The sequence below is a fragment of the Falco naumanni genome, chromosome 4, assembly GCF_017639655.2.
Source record: "Falco naumanni isolate bFalNau1 chromosome 4, bFalNau1.pat, whole genome shotgun sequence".
In the NCBI taxonomy this organism is placed as follows: domain Eukaryota; kingdom Metazoa; phylum Chordata; class Aves; order Falconiformes; family Falconidae; genus Falco; species Falco naumanni.
Window position 1 is genome coordinate 76,795,182 of NC_054057.1, and position 19,025 is coordinate 76,814,206.

A 19,025-nucleotide genomic window follows, 5' to 3' on the forward strand; every position below is an offset into this window, starting at 1 on the left:
GTTTAGTTTGCATGGGCTACCAAAACATTTTCCAGTTGGTACTGTGGACAATTCTTTGATTACATTATAACTAGGATGATCTTACACTATGGTAACATTTTAAATGAGGACTTATTTGAAAGTAATACATATTTTGTTACTAAATCTGATACAGTGTCTGAAAAACTGGTTGGATTGATCTGATTTAGTACTTACTGCATGTACGCAGGGGAAAAAGCTTTTTAGGGTTTAGTGGATATTCCCTTTCTGGGTATTTAGTAAGCAAGTTGGAGATTCAGATTAAACATAATTTTCCTGTGTTTAGAGGACAGTTTGAGTCACCAGAATCAGAAGATTACATTGGGTGTGCTTATTTGGTGTTGTTAGATAGGGAAACTTGTTTTATAATGCATCTGTAGAAATGGAAGTGGATGTCTCAGTTCATCTGTGAGCAAAATGTTCCATGGTTTTTTCTATCATGCAGATTTTATCCCCATGCCTAACAACAACCACGAATATCTGGGATGATATTCCAGGTGACTGAACCATTGAATTTTCCTCTGAACAACACCATCTTATATAACTTTGGGGAATATCCCTTTTTTTGTCACAGTGTGTACACTATTTGTTGTAGCTTTGCCCAGCTGAAATTCAAAGCCTGTACATACTTTGGCTTGTTCAATTTCTCTAATAAAATCCAGTATTTGGGACTCTAGTGATGTAAACTATTTAAAGGCAGCTAGGAAAATACAAACAACTCGTTACATTGTTTTATCCAAGTTTTTCATCCTTTGATAACAGTAAGAAATCTGAAAACCTGTTTCTGGTTTTACACTATTAATTTAAGCAGTTGCTTGGTCTCCTCCTTTTACCACCCAAACTGAAAATGTTTCCTTGTAGTGAAGGGGCTGTATTCTCTTAGCCTCTCTGTGGCCATTTTTCCTTTAATTTTTTGTTTATATCACTGTACAAAATACAAATTGATTGATTCTTCAGGAAAAGCTCTATAACTGTAACAGGACAGTAAAAACTATATGTTCCAAGAATCTAAACACTTAAGTTGTCCAATTATTGTGTTTTGTTTTTTTTTTATGTGCCTGTTCTTGACTTGTAGAAATCTGAGGATGAAAAAGTAAGACTGGACTTGGATGAATAGCACCTGAATTGTAGCTGCACTGTAGTTTCCTGGGTGTTAATATACATGCGACTAACACAAATGAGCACAATTAGCATGAAGTTCTGCATCCGCTCATTAAGCTCAAGCTGGTGTTGTCCCAGTGATGAAAAAACTGCATCCCTAATATCTGAAATGTTGATGGTGTATCAGTTTGGCTGTTCGTACTTCCCGGCTGAGGAGTTCTCAGAGGCTGTTCTGCACTCCTGAAAGAGACAAAAGTAAACACCAGTGAGAGCTGGTTGAGTAACAGAGGAGTGGAATTTGGGGTGCTACAAAGGAAAGTTGAACTCCTCAAGAATGGTTTGGCCATATTTTCTATGCAGAGATTTGCCCTGTAAGTTTGAAATGTTTTGTTTAGAATATTAGAAATGGCAACTATCACCATAAACCTCCAAAGGTTTTGGCTTAGACTTGAATTCCAATTAGTTGGAAACCCCCAAAAGTGGAAAGAAATAATCCTTCAGAGAGCTTTAGAGATACTTCATTTGAATATTTCTGATCCTATGGTGATTGAACAGTTGTTTTGCATATAATAAAATCTTTTCTAGGGCTTGATATTTTAAATTATTTTTAAGACAGTAACAGATTGGCTAATTAATAACTCTCTTTTTCTCATTTGCCTATGCTTATTTCTTCCAACGATGCAAATCACTTACCTAGCCTAGCTTGTAAACCATTTTTATTTCTAATTAGAATGCATAAATGAGAAGCTTTTGAATTTCAGATATAAGTAAAGCACTTAATTGCCTTTTCTTTGTTAAGAATAGTAAAGTATGTCCTTGATATTTCAGAACCTCTCTACTTTCTCAGCTAAGAACGTGGAAAGCAGTATCTCTCACAAGTAGGTTATTCACAAGGATAGTTTGCAAAAGGGCATTGAGATGAATAACAATGTAAGGAAACGTTCTCCTCCCAGCAGTGAGAACTGGGGGATGCTGATAATAACACAGGCATTTTGGAGCAGTATTTCCCATTTCCACCCCATTGTTAGACTCTGTACAAATGTCTTACACCAATGAGTATCATATGCATCGATTTGCCTTTTGCAATATACACCGTGGGTGCTGGAGCCTGCCTCCCGTACCTGGGAGCGTGCTGCTGCTGGCAGAAATCTGGTGATGAAGTTCTGCACTTCTGCTGCTCCTTTCAAGGGCTCGGGTGCTGGATTTTTTTTTTAGGACTTCAGATGGCCAGTTCTGGCCTCTGGTTTTGTCTGTCAGGTCGTCCCTGTCTGAATAGGTGTTTGTCTCCTTTCGTTGTGGTAACTATAGCTGTCTTATCTTGGAAATATAATTGAGTAACTAAATTGAAACAACTAGCATGTGCGGAGCAAAGGACTGCCCTGATTTTCATCGATGCTGGGAAGAGAGTTGTGAGCCTGAAGGTGTTTGGAGGCTCCGCATTAATAATTGGGTTCCAAAATTAGGTTCTAACGCTCTGCTGGCTGGAAGTTATCCCCCTCCCCCAGAAAGAGCCCTCCTGGATCAGGCCTCAGGTTGAACACCTTCCCGTTCGGTTACCGCTTGTAGGTTTTTGTTAGGTGGTGGAGCATTTGGGAGCGACTAGCAACGGGCGGGCTCGCTTGTGCCCTCCGGCCCCTTCCCCGTGAGGGCCCCTCCCCGCCGCAGCCCGGCAGCACCCCGGGGCCGGGGCAGCTGCTCCCTGGACCCGCCGGGTCCGTGCCCCCGGCCGGCCCCCCCCCCCCCCCGCTCGGGCTCCCCGCCGCAGGGGTTGGGGGCGCCGGGGGCTGCGGCTGCGCTGCCCCGTCGGCCTCCGCCTGCCCACCGGCCCCACGCGTTCCCCCGCCGCAGGGCCGCGCAGGGGGGCTCGGGCGTCCCGCCGCAGGAGAGGCGCCCCCGGCCCGGGAGGGCCCCCGCACGGCCGGGGGTGGCCGCGTCCTCCGCCCCTCGGGGGGGGGCTCCGGGCTCCCGGGGCGGTGCCGCCGCGCTCCGCCCAGGCCGGGCCCCGCGGCCCGTGACGCGAAGGGCGGGGCGGGGGCGGGGCGGCGGCGGCGGGCGGGGCGGGGGCGGGGCGGCGGCGGCGGCCTGGGCAGCGGCGGGGCAGCGGCGCGGCGGGGCGCGGGGGGCTGTCGGGCCGGCAGGATGCTGGAGATCCAGCTGGACGATGGCGGCGTGGGGGGGTACCCGGGCGACGATTACTGCTCGGGGTCGGTGATGTCGGAGCGGGTCTCGGGCCTCGCCAACAGCATCTACCGCGAGTTCGAGCGGCTGATCCACTGCTACGACGAGGAGGTGGTGAAGGAGCTGATGCCGCTGGTGGTGACGGTGCTGGAGAACCTGGACTCGGTTCTCACCGACAACCAGGAGCACGAGGTGGAGCTGGAGCTGCTGCGGGAGGACAACGAGCAGCTCCTCACGCAGTACGAGCGGGAGAAGGCGCTGCGCAAGCAGGCCGAGGAGGTGAGCGACGCCGCCCCGCGACCATCTTGGCCGCCCGCCGGGCGGGGGCACCGCGCCGCGGCCCCGCTGCGGCTGACGGGCGGGCAGGGCCCGCGCCGGGGGGGGGGGCGGCGGGCGAGGCTGCGGGGGCGGCTCGGGCCTGCGGCGGGGCGGCCTCCCGCAGGCCTCGGCGCCGTCCGCTCCATCGGCCGCCGGCGGCGGGCCCGTTCCTTCCCGGGGCGGGGCGGCGGGGGGAGCCCCGGGGTCGGCGGTACCTTCTAGAACCGGGAGCGGGGGGCAGCAAGCGCGATGGGTCCCCTCCGGCGGGGGGCGCGGGGCCGCCGCCGCCCCCTCCCCTGGCTGCTGCAGGCCGCGGGGGGGGCCCGGCCCGGCCCGGTCGTTCCCGCAGCGCCGCGGAGCCGGGCCGGTTGTTCCCGCGGCTGCCGCTGCGGCTGGTGCGCGCCGGCTGAAGCAGGGGGGAGGAGGCTGGACAGACCCAGCAGCGGCCCGGGGGGGCTGAGGGAGCCGCTTCGGGACGCCGGCAGCGCGCAGAGGCCTCGGCCTTGGCCTTCATGCCGGTTTGTGGTTTCAGAAGCACTTTTAAAAATCGATGGTTTCGGTGCAGCCATGCAGCGCTTTCAGTGTCAGCGGTAAGCTCTTCAGCTGGAGCCAGTCGTTACCTTTAGAGTGTAGCCTCTGACTTGGGAAACTTGTTCGTGCCACAACGGCACCTTGAATCTGAATAAAATAGTTTCCCGTTGCCGCCTGCAGCCCCCGCGCCTGGGCTGGCTCCCCTGGGCCCTGGGGCGCGGCCGCGGGGGGAACGAGCCCCTCCGTGGGGAAGGGTCACAATCCCGGGGTTACAACGACACAGAAACGGAGAGCGCAGTTGACTTGCACACTGTCTTCGTCCTGCGCCTGCCCCTGCTGAAATCAAGAGCATCTTTCCAGCCGTACCGTCGGGTTGGCTGTTCAGCCTCTTGAAGTGTCAGTCTGTGAACTGGGATGAAGCAGTGGGGAGGGGGGAGAAAGTTCATCACCATCCTCGTTTCGCTACAAAATGTAATAAAAACCGTGGGGTTTTCCATCTTTTAGACTAAGAAGGTCTTGCTAGGAGTCACGTTCTGATTTGATAAGGGGTAGTTTGTGAAATAGCTTTTGAACTGGGGAACAATGTAAAGTGGCGTGTAGTATTTTCACAGACATGTTTGTGTGGCTTACTCGTGTGCAAGGAGGATGCTAACTTGAGGAGGACACTTACGGTCCATTACTAATACTGAAAGCGAGAGCCAGTCTATTAAAGTTTTAGTCCTGTGTTTTAATTATGTATTAATGGACTAATACTCTTTTTAAATTATTTTGAATGCATGTAGAGGTTGAAAAATGGATTTGAATACATGAGACGACTAATTAAATGTTACGTAGAGACAGTATTTTGCAGCTTCTGAGAAACAGATTTTTTTTTGAAGTGGACTGTTTATGTGGGGGAAAAAATGGGCTACAAATGAGGAATGGAACAGTCCATTTGGAATGATCTTGCATCTTTGGACTTGGGTGGATTTCTGTTCCTGACTTAACTGGATACAGGATGTGTTTTCTGGAAGCACACGTAATGACAGCAGCTACATTCCCCGCAAGGAAGCTCAGGAAGCATAGCAGAATGCTGTTTGTTGAGATTTAAAAATCACTGATGATGATACTCTGTCATACTTTCACACAGCTCAGGGTGAGTGGGGAGAAAAAGTGTCTGCGAGGAGTCTTGTTACCGAAAAGGAATATATACCATACTTTTTATGAGAACAAATGGGCGTTCTGCCTCTCCATAATCCCTGTTACAAGGTCCTATATGGCTGTTACTTCCCTCTGCATATAACAAAAAGTACCTATTTGTCTGCGCCTGTTTCCCATATACCACTTGCTGTGCAGTTAATTACCTGTTATGGGGGTGAAAATCTGTGTATTACCGAGAATTCTGCTGTCCGCCAGATAACTGTAAACAATCAAAAACCGTAAAAATGTTTTTCCCCCCCTCAGAATATGGATTGCTGTTCTGTAGCAGTGCCTGTGGTAACCAGGGAAGGTGTGTCCCACTTCTTGAGCAGCATTCAGCTTCCTGTGCTGTCCTCAAGTCCTGGGGTGAGACCTTCACTTTTAAGTGGGAGGATCCTCCTCTGGGAATGGGATTTGTCCCCTGTCTTGATTCTTCTCTGCGTGTCAGTGCTAATTGCAACGATTAAAGTGACACTGAGAGGTTGGGAATTGGAGATGAAAAACTGATCTGTTCTCCGCTTGCAATATTGTGTCAAAAGACCCTAAGTTATAATTATTTTATCTTAGTTTATTAATTTCAAAGTAACTGAAACCACAAGTGGGCATTGTTCTCTGGCATTGTATTGTCTTGTCACCACTGCTGCAGAACCCTCAAATCTTGATGTTTCATCTTTATGCAGAAATTGTGCCCAAACAGACTCTATAGGTATGTCTTGTTAAATTACGGCTGTTTCTAACAACTTCCATTGCATTTTCGCTAAATGCCGTAAAGGAAAGTTTTCCCTCTCAGTACTCTTCTCTCTCTTTCTCTAAGATGATGCTGTATATTATCTTCTGAAACAGTCTTTGCCAAAAGCAAATTATTGCTGTATTTTCTAAATACTGTATTTTCCTAAACACTTGGGCTGCAGAGTGACTCTGTATTTTCCACTTGTCCTGGAACAGGACAGCAGAAGCACCTAGGCAAGCGGATTGAAAATAGAAATTCCTTGAAACGAGGCAATGCTGTCAGTCTCTGTGATTACAAGGCTTAGTACACAACATCTCAGTTCTCTGTGACCTCCAAGCTACTGAAGATGTGGGATTGTGCCAGATTTTCAGTGGTTTTGTTTTCTTCCGTCTGTTCCGTATAATGGATCAACATAGGGTAATTATGGCTTGTGTGGTACGGTGTTTCATGGAATCACAGCATTGTTTAGTTTGGTGGTGGCCTCTGGAGATCATCTAGCCTGACACCCTCTGCTGAAGCAGGGTCAGCTGGAGCCGGTCACCCAGGACCATATCCAAGCAGTATTTGAATTTCTTCAAGGATGGAGGCTCCACCACCTCTCTGGGCAGCCTGTGCCAGTGCTTAGTCACCCTCACAGTGAAAAAGGGTTTTCTGGTGCTCAGAGTTCCTGATGCTCCAGTGTTCCAGTTTTTGCCCATTGCCTTTTTGTCCTGTCACTGGAAAGAGCCTGGAACTGTCCTCTCTGCACCTTCCCTTCAAGTATTTGTATACATTGATGAGGTCCACTGAGCCTTCTCTTCTCCAGGTGCTCCAGCCCCTTCATCATCCTTGTGGCCCTTCAGTAGACTTTCTCCAGCAGTACCCTGTCTCTCTTGTGCTGGAGAGCCCAGCACTGGGCACAGCACTCCAGGTGTGCCCTCACCAGTGCTGAATAAAGCAGAGGAATCACCTCCTCAACCTGCCAGCAGTAGCCGAGGACACCATTCAACTTCTTTGCCGCAAGGGCACATTGTTGGCTCATGTTCAACTTGGTGCCCACCAGGACCCCCAGTTCTCTGCCAAGCTGCTGTCCAGCTGGGTGGCCCCAGCATATACTGCTGCCTGGGCCTGTAGTTCCCCATGTGTAGGACCCAAAAAGGCTGTGAGCTGTAAAAGCCCTTTGCTGGCATTGCCACTGTGAGACTCGTGTTCAAGGGATACTTAGGTGTCATCCTCTCTCACTTCCAAAAAAAAAAAAAAAAAAGCAAGATCTCTGCCTTCTGATGGCATGTTGCTGCGGCCATCGCTTCCTCATTATGGCTTGCAATTTGCGTTATTATTTTACGTGATAAGCATGTTCCCTTACCAGTATTTTATTTTTATGTTTTAAGATTCCTTTGGTCAGTGTTTTGGGAAGAGATGGTCCTTTGCGAGAGGCACGGACTGTAGATACCACAGATTTCTCTGTGGCTTGGGGTCCTTGGAGAGCTCTCCATCTGGGTGGCAATTTTGCAGGTTCACTAGCTCCTATCTGCATCTCAAACAACAGAAAGGCTTTCGAAAGTTCTGCCGCAGCTCTGCTCCAGATTTTGTTAAGGGATACTTCAAATATCGTCTCTGCCTCGTACACTAATTCCCGTTAAGAAGATGGTGAGGAAGGGTGATAGAAGTGGTGCTCTGTGCTCCAGCCTCTAGTGTTCTCCACTGCGTGTGCTTTTCCCCTTTCTGCCTTGTATTTTCTTTCTGTGTGAAATGAATCGCAGCCTGGGAAGGCACTTTCTGTTTCCCCAGCCTGAAACCTGACCTCACAAATAGCTGATTTATGGGAATTTCTGCAGCTTGATGGTGACCTCATAGCATCAGAGGAAAGCGTTTGGGAGTAGCAGATACCAGATAAAGGCTTTGCTTATCACATGGATCCTTTCCACTTATATGCAGTTGGAAGTGATGGGCAGGCATGTAATGCAGACTTGCTGCACAGCTGTCATCTGTCTCTATATTCTTCAGATGCCTCTTTGTCCATTCCCACAGCTTGCAGGCACTGTCAGATTTCACCAACAGAAAGACCAGCAGGATCTGTGTCATTTTTAGAGGGTTCTTCCACTTTGTCTTGAGTTCTCTTTTGCAGTTGTCTTGATCTACAAAAGCTGTTGGTCCCAGAGAAACTAGTCTTCATTTTAGTGAAAAGTATCATATTTTTAATGATTTTTTTTCTACTGAGCATATGAATGTTAGATTTCATATTTATGATACTCTCCTCCTTGCTTGTTGTAAGTATCCAAAATATATCCATTTAGTTGTTCAGAAGTAAAAAGCAACAGAAGTGTGTCTGTAAAGTGATCCTATGTTGTCTGGGTGAGACAAACCTTAAATCATGGAAATATTAATCATCTTTTCTCATTTTTCTCTAGTGTCTTTTGTCAGTGACACCAATTGAACATGATTTGGAATTCATCACAATATTGCAGATTATGATTAAAACCCAGCAACTGCAGATAGTAAAATTAACTCCAGATATTTAAAAAGGAAGCAACAACAAAAATGTTTCTGGAGACCCCTGTATTTCAAATTAATATCTAAATAGGCAGTGCTACTTACAACGATTCTAGTTTTCTCCTTGCCCTCTTAAATGGTAAAATAAACTTGTTAGCCGTCCTTGCCAATAGTGACAACCTTGTCACTGCTTTGGCCTACAATTGGCATGCCCACCGTGTGAAGGATGGTAATCTTTGGATTCTGAGCCTTTCCTTACAAAAAATTGTGGTGATAAAACTAAATAGGATTGTAAGCCAAAGATATCACATCGCGTTTCATGTCTCCTGATGCAGGGCTAGAATCGATGTTAATGCAAATAACAGTGATAGAGATAATTCTTTCCTTCCCCCAAAGGTGAACTAGGGGAATTTGCTGGGAAATAATTAAACAGTGCCTTTGCTCTGCTCAGATGCAATGGTCAAGAGTTGCTTCTGCAAGCAGAAGGAGGGTTTGCTGCTGGACTGGTTCCTGCTCTGCCCTTACACCTGCCAGTGTGACACCAGGGAAGAGACAGTCTGCAGAGGTTTAAGAGCAGCAGCCAGTCTCTTCCCTCTCCACAGTAGGATTTTAGTGTAATGGCAGTCTGCCTTTTTTTATTTGCTTCCGTCTTTGTGCATTGCTCCATCAGGAGTAAGGCGAGTCAGCACGTGGTAGGGTATAGACTAGGGGCAACAGCGTGGATGAAACAGGCTGGCAGCAGCGTGGCATCCTGAAAGATGCAGAACGTACCAGTCTGTTCCCAGGACCTCATCTCCCATGGCATCTGTCTTCGTGATGGGCTAGTCAGTGCTGGTTTTGAGGTGCAGGACAGAGATACATCCTGCTGGTGAGAAGCCAAGCTGGTCTGATGGAGGGGTACCAAATGCAGGCTGAGGCCAGCACCTGCCTCCCTACGGCCTCCTTATAGGTTGTAGAGAGTGGGAAGGTCCCCCCTCAGCCTCCTTGTCTCCAGGCTAAACACCCCCAGTTCCCTCAGCCGCTCCTCATCAGACCTGTGCCCCAGCCCCCTCCCCAGCTCCGTTTCCATCTCTGGACACGCTCCAGCCCCTCCGTGTCCCCTCTTGTGCCCAGGGGCCCAAAGCTGAATGCAGCATTCAAGGTGCGGAGCACCAGTGCCGAGTACAGGGGGACGGTCCCCGCGCCGGTCCTGCTGGCCACACTGGGAGAGAAGCCAGGATGCCGTTGGCCTTTTTGGCCATCCAGGCACACTGCTGGCTCACATTCAGCCGGCCGTCGCCAGCCCCCCAGGTCCTTTCCTGCAGGGCAGCTTTCCAGCCACCCTTCCCCAAGCCTGCAGCTCTGTGTGGGGCTGTTGTGCCCCACGTGCAGGACCCGGCACTGAGCCTCGTGGAACCTCGTATCATTGGCCTCAGCCCATCGGCCCAGCCTGCCCAGGTCCCTCTGCAGAGCTCCTGCCCTCCAGCAGATGCACGATTCCCCCAGCTGAGTGTAATCTGCAAACGTACTGCGGGTGCACTCGCTCCCCTCGTCCAGATAGTCAATAAAGATATTGAGCAGGGCTGGCCCCGATGCTGAGCCCTGGGAAGCACCAGATAGAGCAAATGTTCTGTCACATAAGACATTGTAACAGGTGTGGACACTTCTGCTATTTTAGAAAAGTAGTGTTAGAGTGGTGAAAGTTCTGTACCACTTTGAGACACCTCAGGATTGCTTCCTATGTGTTTTTTCATTTAGATCATGACGATGTGGTGCCATAGGTATGAGACATACCTGCTAGAAATATCTTTCCCTTTAGGGTGAAAGAGAGGTTCATAAAATACAGATGAAAAATTTGTTGAAATACAGGATGGCTGTGGCAGCTGGCCTCTTCACTTACGCCTGACACTTAACAGAATTTAACAAAAATTCCTTTTGCACAAGGAATTTGTCTTCTCCAGTGTCACAGCTACAATGAAGAGTGTGTGGCTTGGTAGCTTTGCGCACACAAAAGTTTGTTTTTAAGGTGTGTTTGTGCACTAGATTGGAGTTGGTATCAGTTTTATCCTTAGTACACCAGAGTCACTGAAAATAAGCTCCAGTAACTGATCTTAATTATTTAAATAGATGTTTCCCACTCTAAATGATGTATTTTGTTTATTGCTTTGTGCTTTTCTGTAGTCTTTTAAAGGCAAATTCTTTCTCACTGGTTTGATGCCATTTGGCTCTGTGTATATATAAAATAAGGAGATACAGTATTTACACACATCTACTTAAGAAATTGTACTAGTCGTACTTCTTACTGCATTTTTATTTTACTGGAAAATGGTGAAAGACCTGTTAGAGGACTAATACTTTCTCTTTCAGTGTTTGAACATAGTAGCGTTGAACAGATAGTACCATACATTCACATTCAATCTCTTGAGCATTTATGTTTAAAAGCACGTTCAATTTAAACTAAAATGTTATTTTTATCCTTTGATTTGTGTATGCCTCGCACTAGGTGCCTTCTACCCTGAGAAATCTCCTCTATTTACTAGTGTAAGGAGAAGTCTGCTTTGAAGGGGCATCCTCGTGCGGTGCCTTGGCAGGGTCCTGTGGTGCCCCCAGTTCTGCATGGGGGAGACAGAGCTTGTGGTGGCCCAGCCGTGGGTGCCTGCTGGGGCTGCGCAGGGTCTCTGCTTCCCTCTTTTTCCCCTCTCTGGAGGTCCCAGTCCAGCAGAACACGTGCCACACGTTCAGCTTCGGGGGCACCACAGGCTCCCATCAGTTGTGCTGATCACGACCGTGGTGTTGAGGTTGGCTGTCTGGTGATGGCTGTCAGCTTCATTCCTTCCTTGGTGGCTGTGGCTTCAGCGTGGGCCGTACCCCTGTTCTAGGGCCCTGCCGAGGGCACGCAGGCAGCGGACCGTGCTCTTCCCACCAGCCTGCTACCTGTTCTGCCGGAGTCTCGATGGCTGCTCTGCTGCTCACTTCAGTGTGGTCTTTGGCGAATCTTCTGCTTGCTTTGTTGCAATTTTTCATATCTGTAAAAAAAATTATTTAAGCACCTCTCAGGATAATTATGTGTTTTAACACAGTTTTTCATCGCAACTACCTTTTGTAGCAGCATTAAATGCAATTTCATCATCTTTGTAACTCCAGTTATTTGAAACACTGCCTACATTTTACCAGCCCCACCTTGGTCTCATCTCCCTGCTTTCTTTCCTTTTTGTTCCTTCATCTGGGTGACTTTTGTAGTGTGTAGCCTGAGTTGGATTGAAATTGCCACATAATTTGCACCATAATTCCAGATACAGAAGTACATACAACATACAATTACATTTTAGTCCTCACAAAAGAAGAAAAGTTTACATTACTAGCTTGCATAATTTTGAGGTTTTTTCCTTTTTAAAATGTCTGTTCCATTAATACTTTTTTCATTATCCATTGTTATCCATGCTCTGTTTCTGTTCGACATTTAAAAACAGTGCATCAGTGTCTTTTATCCTCCTTAATGGAGGCTCGTGCGAAGCTATCCAGGAAACAGAAAAATGTGAGTTCAGTAATGCAATGCCATCCACAAAAAAACTTAATAAAAACAGGGAGGTAAGAGTTTGGATAGCGATTGTTTGGTGCTCTCTACTTGCTGCACTTGTGCTATGATGATCTCTATGATTTGAGAGAAAATTAACATCTACGCTCTTGAAATAAGGAAAGTTATCTTAAACTAGTATTTACCATGTAATTTCACTGAGAATGGCTCTGTCCAAATGGCCAGCTTTCACAGTACAGCCCGTTGTGGAAGCAGCATGTGAAGCAGGAGGTCTGTGCATGTCACGATGTGATGGGTGTTCAGCATCCACTCAATCTGTTGCTTTAATACTGAATGGTCTGTTACTGTATGTTCATACACACACACATACATACAAGGTAATATTAGTATTAAATATGCATGTAGCTATAGTATGTATAGTCATAATGCTGGAAACTGTGTTAGTGTAAGTTGTGTTACTCCAGACTTGTTCCCTACGGACTTCTTACTGCATGGTAATTTTTGCACCAAATCTGCAACTATTTTGCCTCCAGCATTCTTAGAAAGACGCCCACTCGTAATTAAAAACTTAGGACAATAACACTGGAAGGGACTTTCTGAGTCAGCATGTCCAGTCCCATGGTATTGCAGGCAATTGAGTTATATAATCCATTTCATAAATATGTCAAGCTTTGTCTTAAAACCATTAGTGAAACCTCCTGCCTCTACTCTTACCTTCTTCTAAATTGCAGTGGAGTTGTTTTTTTTTTTATTCATGGCCTGGATTTACTGGTTTGTTCTTGCGCCAGCACTGTCCTTTACTATTAGTAAGTTTTTGCTCTATCAAATATTGATGTCTGCTGTATTAAGGGAGGCTGGTCCTGTCCTCTCTTGGTCTCCATTTGCGAGGTGTTGGAGCCAAGTTTTCTGTTCTCTCGCCAAAGCAGGGGGGTGAGCTGGCCTGTGCCACATGTCCTGCTACCATGGAGGTGCCCTCATGTCACCTGGCCTTGTTTTACAGATTCCCTTGTCCCCCTTGAGTGACACTTAGCCACATCTGGTGCCTGGGTTGGTCCTCCCTGAGAGGTGGGAGGAATGGCAGGTGGTTCTCCAGGTAGCTCTTACCAGTGCTTTGTGCGGTGGTAGGAATGCTCTCCTGGTAGTGTCCCAGTTGCCTTTTTCAAAGTCCTTGTAATAAGATTTATCTGAGGGCTGTTGCCTTTGTTGGCATGGCGCAGTGCAGTCTGTGTGACATGGAGTGGCAGGAGGTGGCAGCATGTCCATCCCCTCTCTGCCCTCACGCTGCAGTTGCAGCTGGCCCAGAGCACGTCACCGTGGGGCCCGATTAACTCATCGTTCTGTCATCAGCTCCTTCCTCTCGACCCTCCTCATTGCAGCAGAAATGGCTGTCCCTACGTGCGTGCTCTTGCACTTGGGTGGGGTTCAGCCCCAGTATTGCTCTGCTCTTCGGCATCGTACAGTTCTTCCCCTGTGGTGCTCTGGTTCTCTGTAGTGCTGATGGCACCTTCTGGCCTGGTGTCATCTGCGAGACTTGACAGCCACACCACCTTTATTGTTGGCCATGCTTGCCGATGGACGTACAGGATGAGGCTGTTCCAAGGCAGTTTGGAGAGGAGCTCCACTAGCTGCCCTTCCCTTCCTTGCACGCCCCTTTCCTCCACTGCATCTTCTGTCCCCAGTAAGCATGTTGTTAGTCCCGCTGGGATACAGTGCGGCCAGAGGGGTGAACTCCCTTACGAGAAAAGTGATGTTCCTTTGAAGAAAGGCTCAGATCCCTTGGAATAGGAATATAGGAGATGGTAATCTTTGCATAAATCAATAAAAAAAAAGAAGTTTTTTCACAGAAGGCGCTCAAAGACTGATCTATGACTATAGAGTATTTAGCAAATGAAAGATGTCTTTTTGACTTCTTGAAGTTAGCAACAGGAACAGAAATCTTTATCTCCAAGCTCTGCTAACGTAAAAGAAATCTTATTTCACTAGAAGATTGTATGCTTTTATGGAGATGGAAATGTTCCTTCAGGGGTGCGTTTGTCTTTGAAGAGGACAGCAAAGATTCAGACACAGGGCACAGCTGAGAGAATCCTTCCATCATGAAACTGTGTACTGTGTGTCACTATGGACTAATAAATTCTAAAAACTAAGTTAAAAATACATTTAAAATGGCATTATAATGTGTCAGAATGGGAAGGAGGAGGAACGGGTTGTTCTTTTTTATGATGTTTTGGCCATTCTACTAGTAAATGGCCTTGTCCACTGTCAGCTTTATCTGAGGTCAGAGACCTCAGCCAAGGAAGGCTGGCACTTACTTTTCCATATTAAAGGCATATTTATGTATAAGCGTCTTCATGTGAATCAGTGTTATGTGTCTTAGGTATTCAGTATAGAATTATTAATATAATCATGCATTCCTAGTATAAACCACCTCTTTGTCCCAAGGCTGATGCGTAACCTGTGTTGTCCTGTGAATACGGTTTGAAGTTCAGGCCAAGCTCTGCAATGAAATAAGTGTTTTTGTATCACAGCTATCAAACTGTGATTGCGTAATTGCCAAATACAGCAGAAATGGGGAGCCCACTCGGAGCAGAACAAGTAAAGTTGGAGAACACAGTCATGGTTTGCTGACTTTTGTGGTAAGTGCAGGGTAAGATTTTGATCAGTCATGAAATTTTAGAGGGTAAATAAATTATCTGTGAGTTTTAAAAGTTGTGAGATAGGGGTTTTAAATTGTCAGTTGCTTCATTTCACAGTTGCAGCTGAACCTCTTTTCAGCTTGTGGGCTGTCTGCTGTTTGTCGGCGTACTTGTGGGAATGCTACAGTTCGGTCTTTTGAACGATGTCTTATAAAGCTAATACCTGAGATAGATTCTTCTTGTTTGCAGTAACTAAGATCCTTCTGAGATGGGGAAGATGTGGGCTGTTATTTACACTTACTGATGCGTATTTTCTCGTGGCACTGCTGCTGTTTTGGGTCTCTTTTATATGGATGACAGATGCATTGTAGTTTTACGGCATGTCAATACTGCTGGGGAGCAGCCAGGCTGCAGGGGCGTCTGGGGTTTGCTCCTGAGGTGCTGTGGCTGGGATTGACCTAGGTCACCTGGATAAGGGTTTTCTGAAGGCAAGGCTTTCCTGGGAGAAATTCTGAGAATTGCTCGGAGCACCCTCAAATCCATGGGTCTGTCACCTCAGGGCACTGGAGAGCAAGGTGAATGATTATCAGGTGAAATTCAAGGAGTCTCTTTTTTACCTGCTAGTGAAACTGCTTTCAGGGAGCCAAAACGTTGCTAAAATTCATGTGATATTTGATACAACGTGTTGGAAACTCAGGTGTGCTTTTGGTGCTGTGTGTGGGCTGATGGCTGTAGTTTTCTGTTTGTTTGAGGATACATTGCAGCTGTTGAGACCAGCAAGGGAGGGCGGCCTGAAGTATTTGCAAAACCTTTGTTTTCATAAGGGAAACGCTAAGTATGTCTGTTCTGCCTCTCTTACGGGTAGGAACTAGGAATGTTTCCATGCAATGGAGTCAAGCCACTGTTGACGTGAGGTAGACAAGACTCCATTTCTTGGTCTGCTTCAGCTTTGCTTAAATAAATTGCTTGACTTTACATAAAATGCCTAAAGGGATAAAAATCTGAACGTCTGTTCATAGTTTGAGATTTTTAACTCTCTGCTGATGTTTGCACAGCTCTCTAATGCTCTTCTAAAATGTAGCTGCAGCAGTGTAGGCTGGCTCATGAAGCGAGAAGCAGAATTCTCTTGTTACTGACTGTTTGAGATGGAGGTTGTTTCCTGAGGGAGCATTTTGCTGCTGACCACCGTAATTTTGAGAAGTGGCTTAACTTAAGGATCCCTTTCCTGACTGTCAAAGTGAAAAGATGTAGCACCCTGTTCCTGAATCTCTGGCGTTGTTGGTATCTGACTGTTGGAAGCATGACGGGCTGATTGCGGTGCGGGATACCTTGTGGCAGGCTTTGGCTCCGTCAGGAAGGGATCTCTCTTCCTGAAGCTGCCGTTGAGTGGAGTGGTCCCCTTCAAGAGCAGAACCAGGTCTTCACCTTGAGTAGCGTGTGGAACGCAGCAGCAGCGGACCCGGCCGTGGGACTGGAGATTTGGTTTTGGATGGGTCAGATCTGAGCAGCCAGGGCTTCAGCCTCTTCCTTCGTCGTGGCTGTCTAAGGCAACACGCTCTCACACAGCTCCCCAGGCTGCCGTCCTGGCCCCACCGGCCGCTGCCCAGGGGCCATGAGGTGGGCTTCCAGCTGGCCCTACAGGCGCCTGCGGTGGCGGTGGCCTCCAGGGGAGCCACCTGCGGCAGGACCCCGGCCCTGCTTGCCCAGCACGCCTCTCTTTCTCAGCGGGGGTCTCTGCCAGGTGTGTGCTTCTTGCTTCTTGGCACAGTGCTGCTCTTGCCGCCGCAGCGCTGCCAGGGCCGAGGGGCTGGGGGTGAGGCTGAGCCCGAGCCTGCGGCGCTCCCCGCACCATGTGTACCCCGGCACACGCCGCCATCGGCGGCCATGGAATGAGATCTCTGCATATATGTGCATCTCGCCGCTCTGCTTGATTTATCACTGATGTGATGTGATGTTTTCTGATTATATGGTACTATTTTTAGTAATTTTTTTTCCTTTGCAAAAGGCAGTAAAACAGGATGCCAAGCGAGCTGCATTGTACCACTCTATTTTTATAGTACTCATTCTTTCACCTTAAGACGATGTTGTGCTAGATGTTTCCACTGTAAAAACTAGTGTGCGAGCCATTGTTGTTTGGCATAATCCTGGGTTATATTACAGTTACCCTGCTTGAAATCTGGGGATAGAGGCCAGCAGAAAAGAATCCATGTGACTGAGTTTTATATATAACAGTTTCATACTCCAGTTTTCTTAGATCACCAAGGTGATTAACCGTTTAGCTGTGCTTGTATTTAGAAATAATTCTTTGAAAGCAGATGTAGAGGCTCTGGAAGGAATAGTAAAAATGATAAAAAAAATAGTAAAAATAGTAATACTGTGGTCAGCCTTGCTATTGAGAACTGCTGGAAGTATGGGCTGTTTCTTCTTCCAGTCCACCCAGCTACTTTGTCATGGTGGGATCAAAACCCACCAAAATACTTAACCATCAGTGGAATTACTTAGTCCTTTTTATTTCTGTTTTCTAAATACCTTTACTGCATCTCCACGAAGATGGAGCTGAGAGCTGTGAAGTCACCGAGGTGTGGGTCTGAACTGACCACGGTGCCACGAGGCCATCGGACAAGATCAGTTGCAGCACCAGGCTCTGCAAATGAGAAACCCCTTGGAATAAAGGGCAGCTCGTAGCAGCAGGTTAAGCCTGCGGTCCTTCGCCAGCAGTGGTGTTTGGGTTTTTTTTTTTTATTTCTTTGCTTCTTGGCAGCACCAAAATAAAAGAATGCAGTCAGCAAATCTGCATTTCAGTTTTTAAACTTAGTACCCTGGGCATTTTAAATTCGTGGCAGAGTATTTTTGTAAATAGCGTTATCTCAGTTATTTTAAGATGTCTTTAAAAAGACTGTAAGGCTATGCTGTTTGGTTTTGTGGTGGGTCTTTTTTTGGCCCGCTCTTACCCTTATTATATGTAAGTTTATAATGAAGCAAGAGTAATGTCTGCAGTATCTGCTTTGAGTTAAGTCACTGGAATTTTTGCTGTTTCTGAGGCCAGAAGTATGGATTCGATTCACGTGAAGATTCTTCTCCTTTATGAAGGCTTTGCTGGTTTTAGTTAGCACCCACAGAGATGTGGAGCTTTGTCTTAGTGTATTGAACATTTGCGCAGTGTTTAGATAGAATTGACTGTGCACAAACATAGATGGAAAACACGAGAAATACAGACCAGGGGGATACTTTTTCTGTTATAACTGGGTTTGGTGATTTTTTGTAAATGTTACAGACATTAAATGCTCAGATAGTAAGGTGATTTTCAAGTTAACGTCCCCTCTTCCTATTTATTTTTAGGAGGTTTAAAAGGTTGGGATGAAATCTTGGCCCTCTTCAAGTTACTGAGATCATTCCCAGGGCTTCAGTAGGGCCAGGATTGTACAAATGCACCTGAAGTGTCTGTTCTATGCAAACTCCAGGCACTGCCTAGTTGTGCTTGTGGTTGTGCTCATGTTCCTGAGCAAGGTCATTCCGACCTCTGTGGCTTTTAGTGGCTAGTCAGTCTCGTCTCTGGATGCTGTTGCTGGCTTACTAGAAAAAAAATAAAGCCTGCCTGAAGGTCCTGATGAGAGCTGACTTGTACCACAAAGGCTGAGTGGCAGCGACTGTGTGCTAAGCTGTCCCCTCAGTGAGGAGCGTGCTTTCCTTGGGGACAACCCTGGCAGTGGAGCCTTTCCTCCCCATCCCACTGGTGTGGCCATTTGCTTCTCTCTGGATCTGGGACCTTTCCTGCTCTCAGCCCTTCTGATGCACGAGGAGAACCTCAGGTGAGAGGCTTCTGATGCAGGAGCAGCTAAAAGGTGCTTCAAAGGCTGGGAAAGTAAAGAGCCCTTGGGTCCCTGCGCGCAAATTTCCTCGTTCAAACTGTTCAGCAGACAGGACAGGACATACTGCTATATGTTTATCTGAAATGCTGTTCTTCCCTGGGAATACTTAGGGTAATACTAATTTTTAATATTGTTGTCTCCATGTGTTTTTCTTCTCCAGATAGTTAATTGATTTCTAGTTTTTGGTTTTGTTGATTAATTTTAGGCTGAAAAATAGACAGGGCTGAATAAGAAAACAGAGCCACACTTGTAGAAGATTTAATCTTTCAATCGGTTTCCTCTGAATTAAACCAAAACAAATCCAGGAATCCTATTAAAGATGACCTACATAGTGGGAATAAAATTGAGCTTGTGCCTTCTTTTGCTTCCTAATGTACTGCCAGGAAATACGTGAATGTTTTCCTTAAAGTTCATTCATTTTTATTGCTGCTAAAAACGTCATTCCTGCCTGGCCTGGGTGGCATGCTCTTTCTTGGATGGAG

General features: G+C 47.0%; 1 protein-coding gene across 30 annotated transcripts in view; it reads left to right on the forward strand.

Moving 5' to 3' along the window:
- The first annotated feature begins 3,202 nt into the window (after positions 1 to 3,202).
- MAPK8IP3 (mitogen-activated protein kinase 8 interacting protein 3) overlaps positions 3,203 to 19,025 on the forward strand; it is a 70,735-nt gene continuing 54,912 nt past the window's right edge. For 25 of the 30 annotated variants that reach the window (XM_040591133.1, XM_040591146.1, XM_040591145.1 and 22 more), the window contains exon 1: positions 3,203 to 3,576. In XM_040591133.1, coding sequence (XP_040447067.1) covers positions 3,259 to 3,576 — 318 coding nt within the window. In that variant the 5' untranslated portion in view covers positions 3,203 to 3,258. The remainder of the gene's footprint in view (positions 3,577 to 19,025) is intronic. The other 5 variants (XM_040591148.1, XM_040591153.1, XM_040591161.1 and 2 more) reach the window with 1 other exon arrangement.